This window comes from Porites lutea, chromosome 7, assembly GCF_958299795.1.
Source record: "Porites lutea chromosome 7, jaPorLute2.1, whole genome shotgun sequence".
NCBI lineage: Eukaryota > Metazoa > Cnidaria > Anthozoa > Scleractinia > Poritidae > Porites > Porites lutea.
Genome location: NC_133207.1, coordinates 33,066,734 through 33,092,225, shown reverse-complemented (window position 1 = coordinate 33,092,225; position 25,492 = coordinate 33,066,734). Strand labels below are relative to the sequence as shown.

At 37.8% G+C, this 25,492-nt stretch overlaps 3 protein-coding genes across 3 annotated transcripts in view; 2 read left to right on the top strand and 1 right to left on the bottom strand.

Annotated features, from left to right (window-relative positions):
- Positions 1–11,539, bottom strand: part of LOC140943282 (autophagy-related protein 2 homolog B-like) — a 35,682-nt gene extending 24,143 nt beyond the window's left edge. Inside the window, exons 1-13 of the mRNA XM_073392356.1 lie at positions 11,205–11,539; positions 9,915–10,083; positions 9,012–9,170; positions 7,919–8,021; positions 7,290–7,680; positions 6,544–6,640; positions 5,308–5,778; positions 4,090–4,170; positions 3,398–3,719; positions 2,641–2,803; positions 2,163–2,279; positions 1,340–1,531; positions 948–1,048 (exon numbers count right to left, since the gene is read on the bottom strand). Of these exons, the coding sequence (XP_073248457.1) occupies positions 948–1,048; positions 1,340–1,531; positions 2,163–2,279; positions 2,641–2,803; positions 3,398–3,719; positions 4,090–4,170; positions 5,308–5,778; positions 6,544–6,640; positions 7,290–7,680; positions 7,919–8,021; positions 9,012–9,170; positions 9,915–10,083; positions 11,205–11,372 (2,534 nt within the window). The 5' untranslated portion in view covers positions 11,373–11,539. The remainder of the gene's footprint in view (positions 1–947; positions 1,049–1,339; positions 1,532–2,162; positions 2,280–2,640; positions 2,804–3,397; positions 3,720–4,089; positions 4,171–5,307; positions 5,779–6,543; positions 6,641–7,289; positions 7,681–7,918; positions 8,022–9,011; positions 9,171–9,914; positions 10,084–11,204) is intronic.
- A 189-nt stretch (positions 11,540–11,728) lies between these two features.
- Positions 11,729–13,736, top strand: LOC140943281 (uncharacterized). The gene is made up of 2 exons (XM_073392355.1): positions 11,729–11,874; positions 12,517–13,736. Exons 1-2 carry the CDS (start codon positions 11,744–11,746, stop codon positions 13,250–13,252), a joined length of 867 nt encoding a protein of 288 aa, XP_073248456.1. The 5' UTR covers positions 11,729–11,743; the 3' UTR covers positions 13,253–13,736.
- Positions 13,737–17,493: 3,757 nt separating this feature from the next.
- On the top strand, positions 17,494–24,892 carry LOC140944815 (uncharacterized). Its single transcript, XM_073393918.1, has 4 exons — positions 17,494–17,592; positions 18,767–19,449; positions 22,965–23,049; positions 24,051–24,892. The coding sequence occupies exons 1-4, from the start codon at positions 17,552–17,554 to the stop codon at positions 24,406–24,408; spliced, it is 1,167 nt and encodes a 388-aa protein (XP_073250019.1). The 5' UTR covers positions 17,494–17,551; the 3' UTR covers positions 24,409–24,892.
- The last annotated feature ends 600 nt before the right edge of the window (positions 24,893–25,492 follow it).

Sequence of the window (25,492 nt, the reverse complement as noted above, 5' to 3'; positions counted from 1 at the left end):
TGATGATTGGATGCTCTAAAAAGAAGAGAGAAAATTATCCGGGAAAATGCTTTTGAACAAAAGAAAAAGAAACCCGGGTTAAAATTTAAGCCTGGGTTAGCGCTAATGGGCCTTCGAACAACTGGGCCCTAAGCAGCTGAAAAAGCCTAGGTTCGAATTACCGCAGAATCCAGGATGTTTGTCTGGTGAAATAATGACTCAAATGAAGAAGAGAAAGACAATTGAGACAGTAAGAGGCTATAAAAGTTAAAAGTAAGTTTATAGAGCGGCAGTTAAATCAGTGTTGTTGTCAGTGATGTTTTCGAATACTTTATCTTAAAAAAAAAAAGGTACTTATCCTTGGGTCTATATTTTTGCGCCCCATTTGACTCAGCAACGTAAATTTTATGCGACATTTTTTTACAAATTGCGGAAATCCCGCAAGGCCGCGCTCTAGAATAAACCCTTTGAAAGGGTGGATAGCGCTATCCAAGGGATAAATTACTATCCATGAAGTAAGTATCGGGAAACCTACTTACGCTATCCACAGGAGAGAGATTTATCCAGTGGATAACAGTATCCACCTTTCCGACAACTCAGCCCAGTGGATGAGCCTGAATAGTGCAATTGGATTTCGAAAGACTTAACCACCGGATAGCGATTTATCCGGTGAATAGCGCTATCCTACTTATGAACAACCAGTGTCTAGATAATAATTTATCCGGCGGATAGCGCAATCCCATTTTTGAGCGACCGGGGCCAGTTTAACATCCCTTTTGACTCTCTCAGATACGATGGATCAGTCGCAATCGAGAAACCGAAAAAACACAATGGTCAAATAAATGTAGTTAATTCGGTATGGGCTACTGGACTTTTGGGGAGTAACTGACACAACTGTTTAGTAAAGGGGTTTAATGGCGAAGGAGGTCTCCGTAAAGCAGGATTCTTCAACCAGATTAGCAACCCACCTCAAAACAATGGTAAGTGAAGGACAGGACAAGTGAAGGTTAAAAGGTTGCTCCACTGTGGGAGTATCTTCCATAGCTTGAGTAAACACTGCTTGTTGGTTCTGTAAGGTAGTGAAAATTATGACATAATCATCCGTTTAATGATAAAGTCGTTTATCCATTCCAACAGAAGCAAATCAAGCTAGCACATCAAATGTATTCTTATTTATATCGAGTCTAATTGAGAAAGGTTTCTCTGCATCACTGCTTTATCACTAAACATTATTTTGTAGTTAATACATTTATCGCATTTTATATCAAGTAAGCGGCCCATAAAGTAACGGATCAGAACTCTCCACGCATGCGCCTTTTGTTCCTAGGTCATGAATGACAATAAAAATAAATAAGCTTACCACTATTGATGGATTATAGGAACGGAACATCCGGGATTGGATGTTTGAGCCATGGTTCATAAACAAAGGCTGCGGATCCAACAGAGCTGTCAATCTATCCACTATAGAGATATCTAACTCACAAAGCAAGCTACCTAGCTCCAGTGATAACTCAGACTTGGGCAACACAACATTTCGACCTTGAACAACACCCTGCAAAATAGAGGGTGACAGAAAACGGTTAACTTGCACTGCATAAGAGGAAAATTACTGATAAGTGTACTTGACATGGAAGACCCACCTAGAGTAAAGAAAAAGACGGGGTGAATAGGTTTACGAATTGATTGAATTTGGCTTAAAATCATGATTGCAAAATAAAAAGAACCTACATGTACACGGATCTAACATTTAGCAGTTATGCGGACTTTTGAAGGCTCAAAGGACCACGAATTCTTTAATGTTTTAACAGGGATGATTATTTGTGGTTGAGCTTTTCTCAATACTAAGTAATGCGCGCGCGTGAACCACAGGTTTTAGCGAAAATGTCGAAATGTCAAAATGTTCGAACTTTTATCATTTTGTGATCGGGAGAGGGCTTAATCTCCCTTAATAAAAGTAATTCGTTCTGGTGATAAAAAGTAAAATGAAGCTTTCTGCCCGGGTATTTATTTTTGGAGAATACGCGAAGAAAAAACTTTGAAGTCAAATCTCGTCCTCGTACGGTAGCCGTCCTCGTCCCCGGGATCTTTAAGGTCTCTATTATACAACAAAGGCGACTAAATTACAAAAGTTTAACTATTAATACAGTTTATCATAACATGTATAATAGAATGATATAATTTACCGGAGAAGTTGTTCTCTGAGTGCTCGTGTACTTGAGTTTGAGACAGGGTCGAGGAGAAGTTGAAGTATATCCATAAAGAGGTGCTGCTTGGCTTTCGCTGGATAAGAATTTTAGCAACTGAAAAAAAAATTAAGAGAGAGAAACCACCCTGCTGAGCTGGGTATTAAAGGGATAGTTTTTATTTACAGTTTTTAAAGAAACTGTTAATCCTATCGAGTTTTGAGCAAACAGGTACGATAGAAGTCCGTAATTAGGAAAGCCGACCGGACGCCGAAGTTGCACCCGAGAGATGGGGCTGGTTTCTGTTATAGAGAAAAAAAATTACCGCAGCACAAGAGGCTAGAGATAGATCCTACCCCCGTACACCCCCTTGTACCACTGTTTTCCGTTCTTTTCTTCATGGCAAGGATTAAATTTTACTTTTTATTATAAACGCTACCTAATAGAAGGACTCAAGGAGTCGGGGTTGTTTTCTTACCTGTGTAGTTGAATAAGGTGTTTGTGAAGGTGCTGATGCCGATGATCTCTCAAATAAACACTCACTCAGCTCCAGTTTACCAGCTGACAGTTCACATTTACCTGTTTGATTTGAACTGCTCACTGTTCTTTCAAATTCAAATGAGACAGGGGCAGCCATGCACCTGTAAATACAAAAAAAACATCTGAGTTTAACAAACACTTTTTGCGGTGCATTGTTGTTTGATTAAAATAGCAAATTATATTTCCATTTAGGTGGGAAATCCAATAATGTTATCTAGCCTACGTTCAGCCGCCCCTTTCCCTCAAACGAGGAGATTCGAGAGAATGAACTGATGTCTTTGTCTTGTTATTCAAAAGCGATTTTGCACATCGGCGAGACTACATTTGCATCTTCAAAAAACTTGGAAGGATTATGTTGACGCTGCAATTTAGAAAGGCACTTACAGTTTGGCATTATAATGCGCATGTTCGGAAATGATAAACGATTATTAACTGATAAAAATCGAAACACTCGATACCACGCGCCGCTCGTGGCAATTTCCAGTTGTCGCGTGCGACTTTATAACGAACTTTTGTAAAAGCTGCGTCCGTTGAATATATAGGCTCTAAGTCAATAGTCCAGTCGGCCTTTGGCCTCGTGGGCTATTGACTCAGAGCCCATTCAGGCTCGAGGAATAATTGTTAAATATAGTACAACTCAAAGGAGTGGAAGCTTTAAAAGACATTTTTGCTTCGTTTACAAGATCATCAGGTACCTCAAATGATCTTTTGTACAAGCAACAGCAAACTTTTCTGCCATGTCCTCAAAGTCTTTTCCCCCAAATCCATAGGTACCAAGGTTGGAGAAGAACTTGTCTGCCATGTGAGCAAGTGGATGGGTGACATCAGCATCATCATCGAGTGACCCTGTAAGCTCTGATGATGGTGGCGATACTGGGTCAATATGGAGAACTGTGATGGCCAGACTAGAAAGCTTGATACTCAATTTAATCACATCAGGGCAGGGATCATCTAGTGCGGCTATACCAGCTAGACCAGGGTTAGCTAATGATACACCGCGTCTTGCTTGAACACCATCTAAAATGGAGCACTTTTTCTAGTTAAAGTATTCAGTAACATTTTTCCTAGCAGTTGATGGCAGTACTTTTCTACTTGTCCAGTTAACCAGTTTCCAACCTTAACCAGTTTCACTTAGGGCTGTAAGAGTTGGAGGCACCACAGCGAAAGACTCGAAAGAGTCTTTGCAAAGAATGATTTAAAAATGATTTGCATACGGATCCATAACGCGCGAACAAAGAAGACACTCTCTTCATTCACCTACTAATCGTGTAAGCAATTAATTGAAAAGAGTAAATGTTTATCTTTGATTATGTTATAAAACTTATGGCAAACGGCCGTGTGTCTCAAGCTTGCCCAAGCAGAGTAACCTTGAAATACTACTGCTAACCTGTTCTCCATTCATGAACAGCTGATGCAGACGACTTGGCTTTGACAAACACTGCATTAGCAGCTTCTGCGAAGGAACTTCCTAAACCAATACAAATTAAAATATAGACACTCAAGTCATCAATTAAATTAATTGTGGTTAGGGGATTTCTCGCACCCAATAGACCTCTTTACCGATATGGTGGCCATATTGAATTAATTTGATTTAAGGAGTATTATAAGATGCCCAGGGGGCATGAGCACATTTCTCGAAAGACCATATTTCTAATACTAAACTAGAAAAAGGCGATCATTATTGCATCCAAACACGGCACAGTGATCCTCTCTCTCATTACATTCTTATTCTAAGAAAACTTTACGAAAAAATGTCCTAGAAAGCGCTCAAAAATACAAACGAAATGTTCTCATGCCCCCTGGGCATCCTATAATACTCGTTAAATCGAATTAATTCAATATGGCCACCGTATCAGTAAAAAGATCTGTTGTGCATGATCAGAAATCTCTTAGCACCTTCCTTGAAGGCCTATCAATTACATGGGGTACATGTACTCACAGAACTACACATATTTCCTACACTACCTGTATGCAATGTACCGGCCAAATGGTCACTGTGACTCTGCCCTATATTAGGTTCAAAAATTGTTCTCAAACTCTTACAAAATGAGTGACTCAAGTGACCCTCAACACTTGAATGTCATGCGACATTTTTAAAACACACTACAGTACATATATTTTTCTGTGCTTAACTTTCCAGGTATTTTTTACCAGAAAGAAAAAAAAAGCGCGTAGTTTCTGAATTGGTAACAGAGTTTTGGTTAGTCTTACTGTCTTACTGATGACCAGAAAACAACCAACAAAAGTACTTTTAACTGGCTATGACATTTTGAGTGAAAAGTTCAGGGCAAATAATAATAATAAATAATAATAATCTTTATTTCTTAAGATAAAATCACATATCCTAAGTTACAATATAAACTCAAAAAACTATTTACATATCATATCTAAAAATTATTCTGTTACTAAAAACGTTCTTAAACCTCTCAGTGTAGATTCTAGGGACAGAGACTGACGTATTTCTAAGATTGTACCTCATGTTCTTTTCCTTAGGTAAAAAATGGAAGAACGGGCACTTTCGGGCACTCGGGCAAATAGGGTAAACACCTCACCATCCATATAAAGGTAGTATGATCATGATCATAATGATAATCTCAGAGCTTACCTTGGGGTTGAATTTTTGGACTCACAAATCTCTTATCACATGCTATAGTGTTCATGAAATTATAAGGCGATGACTGTAGACTTCCTAAAGGAGAGAATTCTGGTGACTGTAGCAGATTTCCAGATAGCGACCGATTTATTCCCAGCATGTCGGCTGGCAAGACAGGTTCTTCTAAAGGAGGGAGCACATCGTGAACTGACGACATTGAAAAGAAAGTTTCCTCCTCCCCCTCCCCTGAGATGCTGTCATATTCAGCACCTGAGGGGGAATGGGAAAGTATGTCATTTGACAAACAAGAGTCAAAGTTAAAATTCCATGAGTCCACCCTCTGCTGTCCCTGTTGATGTCTTTGTTCTTGCTGTTTTTTAGACATAAGCTGGTTCTGTAAGTCTTGTTCTATTTTTTGGTAGTCTTCCGGTTGCATGGGTTTATTGACTGAGTGCCCTTTTACTGCGGTAGGACCAGCCACATCTAGAAGAAAAAGAAAATAGATTTTTGAGATTCGTTTTTACCGATCAAAGCAATAATTAAAATAATATTACAGGTTTCTGGTTACTACCTGTTTCCGAGGTAGGTGGTAATGGAAGTTCATTTGAAAGTTATTAAATCCATGCTGTAAGAAAATCTTAACCTGAAGTTTCAGCAATGCCGCCTTCTTCAGGGTACAAAACTATTGACCAGTAAAAATTTTGTTAAATTAGCTCATGTCATAGATTTGTACCCCAAAGAAGGCAGCATTGCTGAAATGTGGGTTTAAGATCTTCCTACAGAATAGATTTTATAACTTTCAACTGAACATTAAGCAGCTATGCTGTGCAGAGATTTTTAATCTAAAGTTATTACTCAGGGAAAGGAAGTTGTTGATTGCTAATTCTTGCAGAATGTATGACATCAATGAATGAACAAAAATTAATTATTACTGCAAAAGAATCACACACATGTATGTACGTAAGACTCTATCTTATAGATGTGTTGAAGGATCACCAAATGTGAATTGAGCAAAGAAAAAGGCACAATATTGTAATAACAAAGTATTGAAAATATGCAAACTATGCATTGGTGCGGTCAACAGTTATAGAATACAATTAAATAAAATACAACCAGAGAATGAAGTGAGTGTCAACCAAGTGCCTTTTTTTCTAATTCTGCCTTAACTATAGGTGGTCCTTTATCTTGTTTACGGATAGTAAAGCCAGCAAAAAAAAAGACCTCATATGACATTGCCTCAAAACAAACCTGGAGATGAAAAACCACTTGCTAATTCTGTGAGCAAGTGAACTTGTCTGGGAGACAGGAATACATTCAGTGTTCCAATAAAGCATTCAAAATCCATCTGAAAAGTAAGCCATTTTAAATAACTATAGTAAAAGCAAAAAGATTGATAAGTAACAAATTTATTAAATTGCACAGAATTATATCTTGTGGCAGACCAGCTGTTATACATAAAGGTTAGCACAAGGCTCATTTCAGGCCAGGGCTACTACATGTACATATTCCAAAAAATGTACAAGATAAGTCATGGAATTCAGCTGAATTTATTTTTGATAAGAATATTTTCATCAAGTTTCCTTTCTCTCTGAACCAATACCAACGTCTGTTGTGAAGGAAAACAAAATTTAACTTGGTTTTAAAATATTCAATTAAGACAAAAGAGTTGGTGCTGGGGATAAAGTTTTGGAATTATACCAGCCACAAACATGAACTACTGTAGCCACTACTCCACTCAACTGTACAGTCATGGTTGTACACAAAGACAAGATTTCTTGATAATTATTTTCATTTGTCAGGACAAGACCTTCTTTTCACAAAAACCATCTAGTGCAAATTTCATTAACAAACTGTTTGCAAGTTTCTCCGAAAAATATGATTCCAGAAACAGTCAAGTTAAAGTTCATGAATTAAAGCATTCATCCTCTGCATTAAACTAGGTTTTACTGCAATTTTTAACATACATTGTAATTTAGCAGTTTCTTCAAACTCACCCTGGGTCCTGGTACAGCAGCATTCTGCTTGAGCTTCAGTTTGATTTCTGAGTGACCAGCAAATGTGGCAACCTTGATTGGTGGTAAAAGCACCCCTGAGAGAGGAGGGCTGTGGAACTGCTCAGCTGACATGGACACTCCCTCAAGAGAACTGTGGGGGTAGTGGAGAGGTGGAGATGAAGACCCACTACCAGGGGAGGGTGGTGGTGAATAAGGATAATCTGGAACTTGCGGAATGGTTCTAGACTCCTCTGGGAATTCATCTAAGTGAACAGAAACTCCAAAGATCTTGAGATTCTTGCAAGCACAAGCTGCAGGCTCATAGACGCTTTTGGCTTTATAGTGACTATCCCTCTCGGCAAGCTCTGTTGATAAGTCTGAGTAGTCAATTCTGCAATTAAAGGACAGGTTAAATTTAAGTGGAGAATTATAATAGCTTTCATTTGATAACTCTCCAAGCTTTACAATGGATATGCTGTACAAAAGTTAGCAGGTCACACAAAGGTACATGTAGTTTATGACTTTTAGCATCCGACTTGTAGGTTGCTTGTATTTTTATTATTTCTTTATTATTGATTTTTATGGCATCTGTAGCCTACTATCGAGGCTCCGACAGGGACTTAACTTACCTTTTAATGTGTATTTCTAATCCTATTCCTGTTTTTGTGTCTCTGGGTAAATGCTCAAATCTAATCACGGTGTCTGTAAAGGAAAGCTTCACTCTTGCCAACACTGCAAATATTATTAAAAGACACATTTATACCTGACTCTAATGTATGATAATATAGGAAAACTGCTCTTTAATAATGTACAACTGTACACTTCACTTTATAACAGCCAACCCTCTCTTATAAAAAGGGTTACTTAGTCCTACCAAATTGCCTAGTAATTTTATTGTTATAGGGACTTGGATACCAGTGGTGTGCAGCTATTTAAATTACAATCAATAACGGATCAAAAAGCTTAGACAAGGCAATAATCAATCATGGAAAATGTTCAATCCATTGTGGTTGTAGAAAAATAAAAAAAAATTATCGTTCACAAAAAAGATTAGCAATTGGGTGTTGTGTTTTCAATGGACTCCTTTTTCTCTATATTGGTCCGTGAGGGTTTTGTTTCATTTACATTCGATTGGGCGTATATGGAAAAACTTACCTTCAGTTTAAATTACTTTGACTTGCACACAATCACATATCCATGGATTTCTTATAATTAAGGGATTTTTCCAATTTATTATAATCAGTCGGATCAAACAATTGGGTCAATGCAATTCTTTGTGATGATCAATAATTGTATATTACGAAATCTCAGCTGATTCCAAACACCAGTCAAAACAGCTACTAAATAAAAAGAAATTACCACCACCAACAACAGTGAAAAACCACAAGGTATAATTTTCAGATTAAAGAACAAAAATTCCAGAAAGTGGGGCTCAAAATCCGGTTGTCTGGGAACAGTAGCTTTTCTTGCTGGGTGTACTGTAAAATCTCACTTGCCTGATGGGCAAGGGAGACCAGGCAAGTCATCTTCCACCTAAATCATTGGCTAAGTAAAGTAAGTAGTTGTCCCAGGCAAACAAAAAACGTGAGAGCTGCTTGCCCAAAGGGCATGCTGGAATTCAAGTTTTTTTTCAGAGCTGGGAAGAGGACATGATCAACGGGAAGGTAGCAATTTCATGGTAATACTTGTACTTGAAATACGTGTACACTAATATGTACATACCAGATTCTATGGTTTGAGCAAAGGACTCTAGACCCTCAAACGGTGGACTAGCTTCTGCTTGTTCTTCCCCTGTAGATGGACCTTCCTTCAAACATTCTTGTGCCAGCTGCATGCTTGTGGTCATAGCATTCCATATCATAGAATCAGTCATACTTCCTCCTATGCAAAACAGTGTCAATGGTAGTCAAACAACCTAGGATGCACCATTGAGTTACATGACATATTATTATGCAAGCAAGAAATCCTTTTTTTAAGCACAAAAATGGGACAAGTTCAGCTTGAACAACCAATTAAGACCTACAAAACCTTCTAAGTGCATTTACAACTAGTGCCTTTTGACTGTATTTACCACATAAAAAGTGATAACCAACACAGAGAAAAAGAAGCATCAGGCACCACTTGTTCAAAAGGTAGATAGCACTTTAATGTACTGGATAAATCACTATCCAGTGGATAATGCAATTGGATCTCGTAATACGTATCCACTGGAAAGCAATTTATCTGGGTCCAGTTGTTCAAAGGCTGATTAGCACTAACCCAGGGTTAAATTTTAACCCAGGTGTCTTTTTCTCTTTATCAATAGCACTTTCTCAGATAATTTCTTCTGTCCCTTTTGGAGCGTTCTATCATCAAATTGTAGACGAAAAGAATTAAACTGAATTTTCTTTTTGAGCTCTCATATCTGAATTGAGATTTCGCACTAACCCTGGGTTATCTTAACCCAGCTTTGAACGGTTGACTCAGCCCTGGTGGATAGTGCTATCCAACTTTTGAACAAACAGGGCCAGATTTCCAAGTAAAAGACTGACAAATGTTGTGTAAATGAAGGTTGATTAGAAAATAATAGCCAACAAACAAAATTACAGGTATCTACTGTATAGCTATGGTGAACTTAATTCAAACCTGTTTCAATCCTTTGCTTTGGTGCAATGGTAATCTCAAGACCCTGAATGTCCATACAGCAGCTTTCACTGAGAAGAGCTGTCCATGGGACTGAAACTGAGATACTACCAATGAATCCATCAATGATCTCCAGTGGAATACCAGCATTGTCTAACATCTCATTTACAGACTGAAAAAATGTGAAACAGGTGTAAGTAAAAATAAATTAACATTTCAAAGTCTGCTACTATGGAAGTGTACTTAAAAGCTCCTCTGGTGACTTTAGCTTACAGGAACTCAAGTTAAATAATCACGAATTTGTTTGACTGAAGTGCCTGTTATCTAAATCGGCAGCAAACCAGTTTGCTAAACACAAGCATGGCCTTCGCAATTCTGAGGCACAGCTACTAACGCATTTGTTACAATAACTGAAAAATTTCTCATGAGTTGATTGGTTGAAAGCTCTCGATGATGAGAGAAAAGACCATGGAAATTAAAGGATGGCCGTGCAATTTGTTTTTCTTTGTCTCTTGCACAATTTTCCGAAAAAAAAATTCAAACAAAAAGGGAAGTTGAAAACTGTCAATGTTATTATTGCAACACTAAACAGACATGTTCCATTTGGTCTAATATACCTTTTAAAGATAATAGAAATGGCATCAAAATGTTCAAAATTTTTCAGTGTCAGTTGAGGTTCCACGTACAATTCGAACATAAATGTTTTGACACCATATCTAAGGTTTGTAAGACTATAGACCCTGGAAACTTGTTGTTGACTTCTTAAATAAACTAAAATTTAAAAGCTCCCCTACATGTATTTCTGATGCTCTTTCTGAGTGTATGCTTACAATGTACGACTGTATATACATATATCACCATGCATATTGTACTGAAAGCTAAATATGATATAAATATTTTAAACCTTATACCAACTGTCGATGTATACACGCAAAGAACAATTTTTGGCACCGTATATCCCACAGAACAAAGCAATGTTTACCAAAAATTTTTAAAAAAATAAGTTTATCCTGTAGAAGCCATAGCATAACACAAGATAAACCTGACTTAAGAAATCTATCTAAAACTAAAATGCCACAAGAGAAAAAACAACGTAAGCTTAACTCTTACATGTATTTATAAACGATCTCGGATTGGACAAAATAAATTGAAATTACCTGTAAGCTTACAGTAAGTGATGTATGAAGGTCAATTTAGGTGAATTTGTTTTAGGCTGTTTATGAAATCTTGTTACATAAACGTGTAAAGACACCAGAGTTTGTTCCATTTTATCTATAAACTGACTTCACCTACCCAAACGTCCAGAGGAACTTTATCCACTCTTCCGGTTCCATTGTAAAGATCCACAGTCAGCTGGTCTAACGTTAGCTTTTCCTGCAGAAAATGGCCGAGGTAATGCTGTAATAAATACCTACAGGCCCTTTTCTTTATGAAGTCCGACCAAGGGAAGAACCAAGGCATCACTACTATCAATTCCGTGTTTTACTATGAATTACAATACTACTTATTGGCGTAAAATTCGCAATGGCACATGCTATTCGCAAGTCCGCCATTTTCTTCTCATGAGCTTGTTGTTGTTTTGGCGAATGACGTCAGAATGTCCCAGCAGACCTTTCGCGCGATGTAAAACTGCTGATTTTGCATTTTGGGCAGAACAGAAAGTTCGAGTAACGTCTCGTTTTTTCACGAAAAATCCAAAAGAACTATATTTTTGTCCAGTCAGGTTTTGTCAGGATGAATCAGCTACCAGTCATACTTACGAAGCTCTGACAAATTATTTAATTTTAGCAACGATCGATGGTTCGAGAAGAAATCTTTTTGTTATAAAAGGCATGGATTTTGGCTCACCAACCATCAGTTCAAAAAAACCCAGAAGACTCAAGATATCGCTGAAGATTTTTACAACTAAAGTTCGCGACAGTATGGCCCTCGTTTTCAGATTTCCAACCTATCATCCAACTTGGTAAGCTTTTCGAAATTATTTTTTTTTCTCTATTAAGAGTCAATTACGACTTTGAAGAACTATTTTCTGTGTAAAATCTCAACTTTTTTTAAAACAAAATACTCTTTCGCCTGCATGCTTCGATTGATTCTTACTGATGGTGTGCTATAAGTTTTTTGGCTTTTAAAATTCGCTATCGTCCCCATGATCAGGCGGGAATATCATGTTTTGTAATCCAGTTCTGTTACTTTCTTGTTATATTTTTTGGATTCATTTTCCCTTTTAAGATATTCAGTCTTATATGCGTACATAATTGATCAATGCATATTAAGCAATAGGACAGCCATAGGGTACCAAAGCCTATTCTTATGACTTTCAGGCGGTTCGACAACATTTGCAGATATACCTATCAGGCAGACATTAAAAGCTTTTTACTTGTGACTTTTTTTCTGTGGATTGGAGTTTCAGTATTCAAATTATATTATAACTGATGAAAGGTGATTTGTTCATAGTTTGAATTAACACATGTGTATTTCTATACGGAACATTCACTAAAAATATACACCGCTTGTGCTGAGTAAATCAGCTGCAAATTTCAAGTCATCGATCTGTTCAGTCTCAGAAATCACCAAAAATAACCATTTTCTTTTGTTTCATTTTCAGCTACAGCAGCTACTACAATCAAGCTGTCCCAGGTTATGGGCTTTTGCGTGATTTATGGAGAGACATAGCTCTCTCCTTTGAGGATCAAGGGCGAGACATATGCTGTCAGCAAAGGAAACACTCCGGCCCAGTCACAATCGCTTCAATGCCACTGAACCAGTACAAACCAGAAGAAATTTCTCTTGATGTTGATGGAGAAAATATAACCTTACACGGCCAGCATCGATCCGAAGGAGAAGATGGATTTGAGAATAGTGAGTTCAAGAAAATCATTAAGCTCCCGGAAGACGTAGATCCCACAACAGTGACGTCACGTGTATCTAAAGATGACAGCTTTCTTGTCCTCGAAGGCATCAAACGTGTTGAAGAGAAAACAAAAACAGACGACGACAAGTTCGTGGTAAGATTGGATCTACGTGGATTCAAACCAGAAGAAATCAAGGTCCAACTTCGTGGACATGAGCTCACGGTCACAGGAAAACAAAGAGCGGAAGAAGACGGTTCATATTTGTCACGTGATTACAGCCGTCGCGTTTTGTTGCCCGACGACGCAGAACTCAGTTCAGTGACGTCACGCTTGTCCAAAGAAGGCTTGCTAACCATAGAAGTGGCGCGTGACCCAGCTCTGTTACCAAGTGAGAGAAACGTGGAACTTTCCATGGAAGTTGATCATAAGCCACATCCTGAAGAAGAAGAGCAACAACAGCAAGGAGCAAGCGGTAACAGAGAAGATTAAAATAAAAGCTAAATCAACTGCGTTTGCAGATTGTAAGAACATTTTGCCAATTTTTGTTACATTAATTTCTGATTAAAATTTTCTCGAGAAGCTAAGCAACATTTCAGCATAGCATTAAATGCTTGTTAAGTTATCAACACTTAGAGTACAAGTAAAATTTTATTATAAAATAGTAATTTAGAATTTAGTAATTCATTTTCTTGCTTCAGTTTTTGAATTGATTTTTAATAGTAAGCAGACAAACAGGTACCAATGCGCTAGTATATTAGTACTATTTTACAGTGTTGTAGCCAATCTTTTTCCATTAAATTATAGTATCATCAGCTTTTCACACCAGGCCAGGGTTGTCTGGCTATGTGTTAAAGCTATTAACAGATTAAAGCTTTTTTTTGCTGTGCAATTATCGACAATATTTTTTTGAGATCATAAAATGTTATAAAATAGTTAGTCAGTGGTTAAAGGTCAATAAAAGTTTTACCGTTCATTCTGACCCTTTTCATCACTTTTCCTGTTTGGAGACGACATCTTAAAACGAAAAGTCATAGAAAAGAAAAAATCCAAATAAGAAGGATTGGGGCAGTTGGTTAGTGCACGGCCCAGGTTCAACGAATCACTTTCAAACCTGGGAATTTTAATATTTTCAGTACAGGCGTTCTTTCCAGCAAAGTTGGGAGGTTTTCCCTGACTTGTCCAAGTCAAACGTACAAAAAAACCGTGGAAAGGTCTATATTCTCTGGTGTTTCCTCAAGATAAGATAAGATAAGATAAGAACTTTATTTTAGCACGATAGGAAGATCAGCATTGCTGGTGGGGTCGTGCATACAACGATTACAAAAAAAATAAGGAGTACTGAAAATAAATGTACAATTAAAATTAAAAACTGTTTAACATATTTGCAACCGATATCTCTGTTTTTAGTTGTAGCTAAAATAGGTTCGAAATTATCAGTATCAAAATTTGCAAGAGAGAGTTTAAACTCTTTCAAGGTTTTATCCCTTGTCTCCCTGTTCGTTAATCTGTTCCAATGGAGTTTCTTAATAAATTCATTTCTGGACTTGGAAGAATGATGTTCTCATTTCTTCTGCGGCCTGAGTTCCTCTGTAAAAACAAATCTTTACATTCCATTACGGTGTAACCTTTTATACATTTGAAGAGAACTAAGTTAATCGCACTTTGTACGTTGTTTCCAAACTGTCCCATCCAGTTCGCGTTAAGACATCTTCAGCACTTGTGTCCCATGGCAACCCATATACAATTCGTCCAGCCCTTGCATGGAGTTTCTCCAGGTTCTTTATGTACGTCTTGTTGAAAGATCCCCACATTTTCAGGCCGTATGTAACTGATGAAAGTATCACTTTTGTGTAGAAGTCTTCTAATTCCTGGCGAGGGAGCCTATCGCATGCGTCGGAGTAAACTTAACTTGGATGCGAAAGACTTCGCTACATTTGCAGCATGATCTGACCAGGGAAACTTTTTATCAACCTGTTCTCCGAGGAGCCTTTCTGAGGTTGTCCACTTTATGATGTTGTTGCCATTAAATGTTGATTTCCGCTGCATGATCATTGCTTTACATTTTTCTGGGTGTAGTACCAACACATTTCTGTCGCAACATTCCTGGAGTTCAGCTAGAACATTGTTTAGTGTGTTTGTTAGCAAATCCATAGTTTCTCCGATACTGTATTGTTGTGTCGTCTGCATAAAGGTACGTTTCTGCAGAGCGTAGTGATTTTGGGAGGTCGTTTGTGAAAAGCGAGAATAAGGTGGGTCCGATTACCAACCCTTGCGGCACTAAGTGAGTTACGATGCATGTATCGGAGTCGCATCCGTTAATTCTGACGACTTGTCATCGTTCTGTGAGGTAGTTCTTTAACCACAGCCAGACATCTCCTCTGATTCCAATGTCGTTAAGCTTTTGTAGAAATATATTGTGCGACACTGTGTCGAAAGCTTTAGTGAAATCGACAAACAGAATTCCTACATAAAGCTTTTTTTCTACTGCTTCTCTCCACCTCTCTTTTAGGTGACTTAAAAGCTGTTCTGTTGACTTTCCCTTCCTATAAGCCCATTGTCTGTTATCAATTAAATTTTACGTGACCACGTGATTAGTGATATTACTTGCGATGCATGGATTCCATTAATTTACTTGGTATCTTGAGCTTAGGTAGAAGTCTGTATCATGTAATGTCTTCCTCTCGTCCTTTTTTGAACGCTGCACTGACTCTAGCTATTTTCCACTGGTCTGGTGGCTTGCAGGCATCAACACTGTGTTTAAACACGCTCGTAAGAGATGGGGTAATAGACATACCCGCATACTTTAAATGACGCCCAGATACGTCATCTGGCCCCGCAGCTTTACATACATACATACATACTTTGTCATGTAGGTCAGTAAAAAAGGCAGCTAAAGAGCTACAGATCTTTTCCTCGATTTCCATCTGACTAATCGTGATGCTGGTCGTAGTCGGAATGTCTACCTTCCGACGGCTATGAGAGTGTAACGGCTGAATTTCATCCGCGGGGTCAATCAATTTTTCAGCAACTGTGCAGAAATAATCGTTTGACATAGTTGCCTTTTCCGTGTCGTCTGTTGTAAGGTTCCCATCGTCCTCTTTAATTGGTGGGCTTGTCTGTTTACTTTTGTTGTTCTGATGTCTTTTTCATTAGTCTCCAGTAAGCAGCAGCGGTGTCTACTTCGTCAAATAAATTGGAGTAGTAATCGGCTTTGAGTTTTTTCATCATTGTTGATACTTTATTTCTTTTTAGGATAATTATGGTTTCGGAGACGTTATTTTGTTTTATAACCTGAGCATTTATTAAGCACTTGAGCATTTTTAACTTTTGCAACTAAGCAAGGAAGGAAATATCAAGCATATAAAGCTGCAAAATTGTTGATTGATAAAACGTTACGGCTAAGCCCATACATGACCCCATTATACATTCTTCGAAAACTTTCGACACAATTTTTTCTTAATTTCTCCAAAAATATATATTAAGAAAAGTAAAACTGAAAAAAGTAATCACTTCTAGCAGTATACAAATGTCTTGGCAACGATCTCAATGAGTCGTAACGAGAAAGCGATTATTTCCCCTTACTATTACCTACATCTTTCTATTTGAAAATTTTAAGCTACTAGGGGTAATAATGTGAATACAGCAAGGTTGAAATATTTCCTTTTCACTTTTCTTACGAAACCGAAAACTTAGATTTGCCGAGGCAGCTTACATGCACCCAGACTATTTTTGATAAACGGCTTCAAAATGTTTATACTGTTACGAAACACTTTGGCCTATTGTAAGTCATGACAAGCGCACCAACCTTTTTTTTACATGATTCATTTTATTTAGAACACTGTTTTTATTGTACCTAACCGTGAACTGGAACGCACTAAAGCTGAGAAATGAGACTGATTTCATAGCCTTCAGTATCAAGCATTTTAATATTAGGCGAATATTTAGATGTGTATCATTATTAGATGGATTATTCAGGTATTTGTATGATTTAAGTAATTTCTGACATTTTTTAATGAAGCTTACGTAGAACAGTACGAACAACTCCCAATAATACACATTTACACTTAAATTAATTCAAGTTTTCGTTCAGTTCTATGGATTGATCGAGTCACCAGCATGCATTATACTGAAATCTAAATATAGCAAGTGAGGTTAGTGGGTAAGGTGACGGTTTATTAACAGAGTATGCACATTGTGGCTCTTCATCTGTTACTGGTACCTAGAAATATCTAAAGTTCACTATAAAAACATAATATTGAGAAAATTATCAAAGGGATGTAAGTAGCTAAAAAGAAGAAAAGGGACTGGACTGGAAACGACCACGGTGAGCGGGAAAATGAAAAACGGGAACATTTAACCTAACTTGAACTTTAGACCCATCAGTAACTTCGTTAACCACATTTCTCCGTTCTCCCCGTGACATCCGCGATTAAAGTACAAAAATAAAACAGAAATATCTCAGTGCAACAAAACAAAACGAAATAACAAAACTGCCTAATGTACGTTTTTGGCAAAACTATTTTCTCACTGAAAATTAAAAAAAAGAGTAACTTTTTATTCCTGTCAAATTTTGTCACAATTAGTCAGCTCAAGCTAGTCACTCTCAAAAAATGCTGCAAATGATTTAATTATAGTAACGATTGATAGTTCGAAAATAACTTTTATCACCTATAAATTAACTGCATGGGTTGCTCACGGACCAACAATTCAAACAAAAGTCTCAGAAAAATCAAAGAGGTATCCCTAAAGATTTTCAAGAAGTAGAATTGGAACCAAAGTTTCTTCGACATGGCCCTCGCTTTCGGATTTCCGACTTTTCATCCAACTAGGTAAGCCTTTCAAAATTATAATTTTCAGTCTTCGCTGCAAGTAATTGAGTTATTAGTATCTAAGAGTAATTTTGTTTTCACATCGTTTTTTAGGGTCTAACACCGGTTTTTTTTGGTATACAGTATAATGGACTCTCTGAAATTGGTTAAATGGATACAGTGTTTTCTTTAGGTTTGGATATGTTGAAAACAAATTAGTGGGTTATTTTGGTTTATAACCGATCAAGGTAAAACGAGAATTAGAATGGAGAGGAGGCAAGGGGCGGGGGAGGGGGGGGGGAGTATTGCGGGGGAAATGCAGCGGAATGCCCTAGTGTTCTTCCCTGGTTTGGCCTCAATCCAGCTTTTCAGTGCACAGCTGTTTTATAGAAAGCTAATGAAATTCCTCCTTGCAAATTACCTTTCGAAAAATTACTATCCGAAAAAAAGGTCACTAGAGAGTACCGACCTGCCAGACAAGTAACCCCCTGGACCGCTCTGATTCGTTTACTTTTTCTTATGGCCTAATCCACACTTGACTGTTTGTACGTTTGTTATTTTTTTCCAAGTTATGCGCATATCTTTTGGTTAGCTTGTCATCTTTGAGGGCCACAAGTTTTCAGTTTTTAACTGGCTGTCGTCACGCTCTGTGACTAAAGTTGATTATGATCAGAGATCATGATATTAATTATGGCTATGATTATGATTCGGTCCTAGAAACTCTTGCCTTAGCTCACACTGAAAACCTTCCAATTTCGCCCAATTTCTCTCGCTAGGGTCAGGGAAATAGGATCAGCCTGATGAGCTCAGTTAGGCGATTTAGGAACTGGATGGGCGATAAGCCTGAATATCCTCACAGGAGAGTGCCTTAAAGCTTCGATTTCCTATTCTTTCTCTTCTTTATTTCAGACACTTTCCTACTTTATTCGTTAATGCTTAAAGCAAAACAAATTAAACATTTCATATGTATTATCACCACTGATTTGCAAACGCGACAAACCCCGCAATGTTTTGTTCTGCCAGCGTTAGTCAGACAGGCGTTTAAATACGGCAATTCAAAATTTCACGGAAACATTTTGATTTACACTGTAAAGAAAATCCGACTTGCAAATTTTTAAGACAACTGAGATGTTTTGGTCCAGTTAGTCTCACCAACTGCAGACAAAATAACAATTTTCTCTTGTTTCAATTTCAGCTACAACAGTTACTTCAATCAAGTTGTCCCAGGTTATGGGTTTTTGCAAGATTTATGGAGGAACACAGCTCTCTTCTGGGAGGAACAGGCTCGGCAGAAGAAACTAATGAAGACATATTCGGGCCCAGTCATAATTGCTTGGCTGCCACTGAACCAGTACAAACCAGAAGAAATTTCACTCGATGTTGACGACGAAAATATAATCTTACACGGCCAGCATCGATCCGAAGGAGAAGACGGATTTGAAAATAGTGAGTTCAAAAAAATCATTAAGCTCCCGGAAGACGTAGATCCCACAACAGTGACGTCACATGTAACCAGAGATGGTAGCGTTCTAGTCCTCAATGGCATCAAACGTGTTAAAAAGAAAATAAAAGCAAACGATGACAAATACGTGGTTAAATTGGATCTGCGTGGATTTAAACCAGAAGAAATCAATATCCAGATTCGAGGACATGAGCTCATGGTCATAGCAGAACACAGATCGGAGGAAGATGGTTCACGTGATTATAGGCGTCGCGTTTTGCTGCCCGATGACGCAGACCTCAGTTCATTGACGTCACGCCTCTGCTGTAAAGGCGTACTAACCATAAAAGTATCACGTGATCCAGCTTTCTTACAAAAGGAAAGAAACGTGAAAGGTGATAAGCCCCGACCTCAAGACGAGGCAAAACAAGAAGCAACTTGAAGTGGTAACACAGAATTCAATCGGCGCCTCGATCGAATGAACCACGTTCACTTGACAGATTGTACGGAATCAGTCCCTACATTATGTTTTGAAATATTTATTACATTTATGATTAAAGTTATAGTTTTAAAGTGCAACCTCGGCATAGTCTGTTAAACAAAGTGGTGAATAATTTTATTGTGACATCTTTAGCTTAGATTTTTGCTTAATTTTCAGTGTTTAATTTAGCGGTTTTTAATCATCAGACAAACATGTTCCAATGTGTCAAGTACCGATTAAAAGAAATATTTTACACTTTAGTTAAAATGTATATCGGATCAGTTATCAGTTTTTTTTATCCCACAAAGTTCTTTGTCTATACATAGTAACAAGTCAACTTTCTTTCTTCCATGATATTTTAAGTTTTTGGGATAGTAAACCTTTGGAATATAAGTTAACGGAAGTTACTATAGGTCCGTATATAGTACAGGAACAATAAAATGGTTAAAATGAGCAACTAACTGGGTTGTGTTTTCTTTTAATTATCGTTCATTTTGACCACTTTTTACCCCCAGATGCATGTAGTCTCAATGAGGGGATAGCCTGTTGGCATTTTTCTATCTAAAGCAGAAGCTTCTTTGGTCTCTTTGACTTAAAATTTTCTGATGCCTTTCCAGAGCAGTTACCCTATTAATACTGGCTCATGACAACGGTCCATATCCCCAGGGGGTGGTGGGGCGGGTATTAACTATAATGACGTAACACGGGAAGGTACATCCCGAAAGGAGTACTTTCTCAGGCTTCAGGTATACGAAAGAAAGGGTAGGAATTTCACTTGTTGAAGAATATGAAAGGGGAGGGAAATCTGTCATTTCGGTTGGTAGAAAGACCCAAAAGAGCTAACAGATGCATTTTATGGCAGTGACAAAGTCGACGAAAGCGTTCTACTTTTGTGATTTATTCATATTTTAAAGACAATACGTTTACAGCAGTTAAAGTAATAAACAGTAACTACAATTGTAAGTAGGTGAAAGGGGTACCATTTGTCAATAGGAGTTATATGAAAGGAGAGGGGTCCTTTTCTGTTAAAAATGGTATATAAAATGGTAAGGGATTGGACCTCCGGGTGGAGCCTCTCCGTATAAACCTTTTTTGAGTACTCCTCTCCGCTCTCTCCATATATATCGCAGGCTTGAATTGCACGACATTCATTATCCTAATGGTTAATACCATTTACGATAATCACGTGATCAAATTATTTTGATTACTGTCTATAGTGTCAACAAAACAACAGCCTTTAAAGATTTCGTCCCCGGTATCTCTGTTCATCCTCGAGTTTCATTTTATTACCCGTGTCTTCCTTGTTTGTTTCACCTTTGAAAAGGTAGAATATGCTTTAGTAAAATCCAACTAGTGGTCTATTATCAATGCTGCGTTCTGATTGGTTGAGCTGCCACTAGGCTGTATGTAACAGCCCACTAGTAGGGCAAAGCGCCAGCTTTTGGCAGCAAAAAAGGTTTAAAGTCTAGCTTTAACTAGCTAAAGTTGTTTTGTCTCGATATCTTTTACCAACTAGTTGGATTTTACTAAAACAATTATTCCTCTCGCCCACATGAATCACATGATTCATTTCATTTAGAACACTGTTGTTATTGTACCTAACAACGGCAAAGGGAATACGATAACGCCAAGGAAAGGCTGATTTTCTTGCCCGTTCAGTATCGAGCATTTTAATGTTAGGCTAATATTTAGGTATGGATTATTATTAGATGTCCAGCCGTCTCTTCGCGGGAAGGACCAAGAGAGTGGCAGAAATCAAGCCTACATGTATCCTATACTCTGAAGAAAGTGAATCGAAAAAGGCAATTAATATAATTATAGCTGGTTATGAGTTAATGATACCCAAGCCCTGGCATTTTTAACATGTTAAAACTGACATATGAGATTAATTTGAGGTGCAAAATACCACAGATATGTAACAATGTAAGTTGTATATAAGAGTGTATACAATATTTGAGCCAGCAAGGCAAACGTTGCGAGGCATGAACAAACTATTTGAGGCAGTTGAACAAAACATACAAGCTTTGACGGCCCACGCAAATGGATGCAACATTGTTAGCCAACAGCTCCTAACATTATTGGATGTGTTAGTGCACAAGTTGCCCCCATTTGCACACCCTGTTGCATGTTATTGGGAGTAGTTGCGCAAAGTTAGATCTGTTTGCACGGCTCTTCTAACATTTTGGGGGCCACACACACTTATTACACATGGTCCTCTTTGAGTTTACAATGTCTTATGGGTTGTACCCTTCTCACAATGCACTGCAAGTCCCAATATTGTTGGGAGTTGTTGCATCCGTTTGCACACAGCTGCCAACACTGATGCAACAACTCCCAACATTGCTGGCTCATTTAATCTATGATAAGCAGTCTTGTCAAGAAGCTGATCTATGTATTAAAATTGTTGCAAGTTACCGCTGGCAATATTCACTCTTTTTGGATCCATAGTAAAGAAATGCTTCGGATCATGTATCCAAATAGCCTGTTCACAGACCCTCTATTTTCTCTTCAAAGTATGTCGAGCACCCATAATAAAAAATAAACTGTGGGGGATTTATTGACTGCCAGCACAAAGGGGTAGGGGTGGGGGTAGTCTACAAGCAGTCTCCCATTTTTCTTGGTCTGTCGAGCAAAACGCCCGAGACACGCAAATGACTACGCGCGTGGCTGAAGGCGCAAGACGGGAGAGGCCCTCGTTTCTCGCATCTTGCAGCAAAAGCCACTCAAAGCTCGCGCGTGTGTGGACTCCCCTTACTAAATCTGAAGAAAAAGAGAGACTGGTCGCAGTCTAGGGTGGGGGAAGAAGAAAATAGAAAATTTATTTTTCTTTCTTGCACACACCGATGTTTTCCAAAACAACGAAAAGAAAAATAAATCAACATCTGTGTACCGGCTAGTATCCAAAGTATCCGGTTTTGAATATGATCCAAAGAATCCTCCTCCGTTGTAGATCATTTGGATCAATAATTTGTTTTTGGATTAAAAATCCGGATTTCGATTTTAGTACAGAAACACACCCTTATTCTATTTCAGTTTACCTTTTAACTGACGGCAAAACATCAGTGTTAGAAATATTAAGTGCGTGACAATTTTATCATATTGATCATTTAGCTATTTTGGAGATAATCAAGTACCAAAGACGTCAATCAAATGATTTGTAACTTTAGATTTTTCAACAGTATATGTATTCAATATAGATTCTTCGCTTCACTCGAGACTAGAGCAGCTTTCGGGACGGTTATGGGTGTGACTTTTTCACTGTGACTTTTTAATTAAATAATTTGAAGTGAGTGAATAGTGTTGTGGTGACTACATTTCCAACATCAGAATACCCGGCCACTAAAATATTCCTCATCATATTGTGCTACCGCGGTCCGCAGTGACGAGTATTCTGAAGTTGCTCCAGACTGACTTCACCTACCCAAAACGTCCCGATGAGCTTTATCTACTCTTCCTGTTCCATTCTAACAGCTGATTCTAAAGATCCACAGTCAGCTGGTCAACAGCAGCTTTTCCTGCAGCTACAAAATGGCCGAGATAATGCCCGGATAATGCTGTAATAAATACCTACAGGCCCTTTTCTTTATGAAGTCAGACCAAGGGAAGAACCAAGGCATCACACTATCAATTCCGTGTTTTTCTATGAATTACAATACTACTTATTGGCGTAAAATTCGCAACGACACGTGCTATTCGCATGTCCGCCATTTTGTTCTAATGAGCTTGTTGTTGTTTTGGAGAATGACGTCAAATTGTCCCAGCAGACCTTTCGCGCGATGTAAAACTGCTGATTTTGCATTTTGGGCAGAACAGAAAGTTCGAGTAACGTCTCGTTTTTTCACGAAAAAACCAAAAGAACTATATTTTTGTCCAGTCAGATTTTGTCAGGATGAATCAGCTACCAGTCATACTTACGAAGGTCTGACAGATTATTTAATTTTAGCAACGACCGATGGTTCGAGAAGAAATCTCTTTATTATAAAAGGCATGGATTTTGGCTCACCAACCATCAGTTCAAAAAACCCCAGAAGACTCAAGATATCGCTGACGATTTTCAAGAAGTAAAATTACAACTAAAGTTCTCGACAGTATGGCCCTCGTTTTCAGATTTCCAACCTATCATCCAACTTGGTAAGCTCTCCGAAATTATTTTTCTTCCCTATTAAGAGTCAATTACGACTTTGAAGAATTATTTGCTGTGTAAAATCTCAACTTTTTTTATAACAAAATACTCTTTCACCTGCATGCTTCGATTGATTCTTACTGATGGTGTGCTACAAGTTTTTTGGTGTTTAAAATTGGATGTCGTCCCCATGATCAGGCGGGAATATCATGTTTTGCAATCTTCTCTTACTTTCTCGTTATAGTTCTAGGTTCATTTTCCCTTTTAAGATATTCAGTCTTATATGCGTACATAATTGATCAATGCATATTAAGCAATAGGACAGCCATAGAGTACCAAAGCCTATTCTTATGACTTTCAGGCGGTTCGAAAACATTTGCAGATATACATATCAGGCAGACATTAAAAGCTTTTTACTTGTGACTTTTTTTTTTTACAGACGACGACAAGTTCGTGGTAAGATTGAATCTGCGTGGATTCAAACCAGAAGAAATCAAGGTCCAACTTCGTGGACATGAGCTCACGGTCACAGGAAAACAAAGAGCGGAAGAAGACGGTTCATATTTGTCACGTGATTACAGCCGTCGCGTTTTGTTGCCCGACGACGCAGAACTCAGTTCAGTGACGTCACGCTTGTCCAAAGAAGGCTTGCTAACCATAGAAGTGGCACGTGACCCAGCTCTGTTACCAAGTGAGAGAGACGTGGAACTGTCCTTGGAAGTTGATCATAAGCCACATCCTGAAGAAGAAGAGCAACAACAGCAAGGAGCAAGCGGTAACAGAGAAGATTAGAATAGAAGCTAAATCAACTGCGTTTGCAGATTGTAAGAACATTTTGCCAATTTCCTGTTACATTAATTTCTGATTAAAATTTTCTCGAGAAGCTAAGCAACATTTCAGCATAGCATTTAATGCTTGTTAAGTTATCAACACTTAGAGTACAAGTACAATTTTATTATAAAATAGTAATTTAGAATTTAGTAATTCATTTCCTTGCTTCAGTTTTTGAATTGATTTTTAATAGTAAGCAGACAAACAGGTACCAATGCGCTAGTATATTAGTACTATTTCACACTGTTGTAGCCAATCTTTTCCCATTAAATTATAGTATCATTAGCTTTTCACACCAGGCCAGGGTTGTCTGGCTATGTGTTAAAGTTATTAACAGATTAAAGCTTTTTTTTGCTGTGCAATTATCGACAATATTTTTTTGAGATCATAACATGTTATCAAATAGTTTGTCAGTAGTTAAAGGTCAATAAAAGTTGGAAAATGAGGAGAGTGACTTTGTTTTCACTTTTACCGTTCATTCTGACCCTTTTCATCACTTTTCCTGTTTGGAGGCGACATCTTAAAACGAAAAGTCATAGAAAAGAAAAAAAACCAAAAAAGAAGGATTGGGGCAGTTGGTTAGTGCACGGCCCAGGTTCAACAAATCACTTTCAAACCTGGCAATTTTAATATTTTCAGTACAGGCGTTCTTTCCAGCAAAGTTGGCGGATTTTCCCTGACTTGTCCATGTCAAACGTAGAAAAAAACCGTGGAAAGGTCTATATTCTCTGCTGTTTCTTCAAGATAAGATAAGATAAGATAAGAACTTTATTTTAGCACGATAGGAAGATCAGCATTGCTGGTGGGGTCGTGCATACAACAATTACAAAAAAAAAATAAGGAGGACTGAAAACAAATGTACAATTAACAATTAAAAACTGTTTAAAATATTTGTAACCGATTGTTATAGCTAAAATAGGTTCGAAATTCATTTTATCAGTATCAAATTTTGCAAGAGAGAGTTTAAACTCTTTCAAGGTTTTATCCCTTGTCTCCCTGTTCGTTAAACTGTTCCAATGGAGTTTCTAAATAAATTTATTTCTGG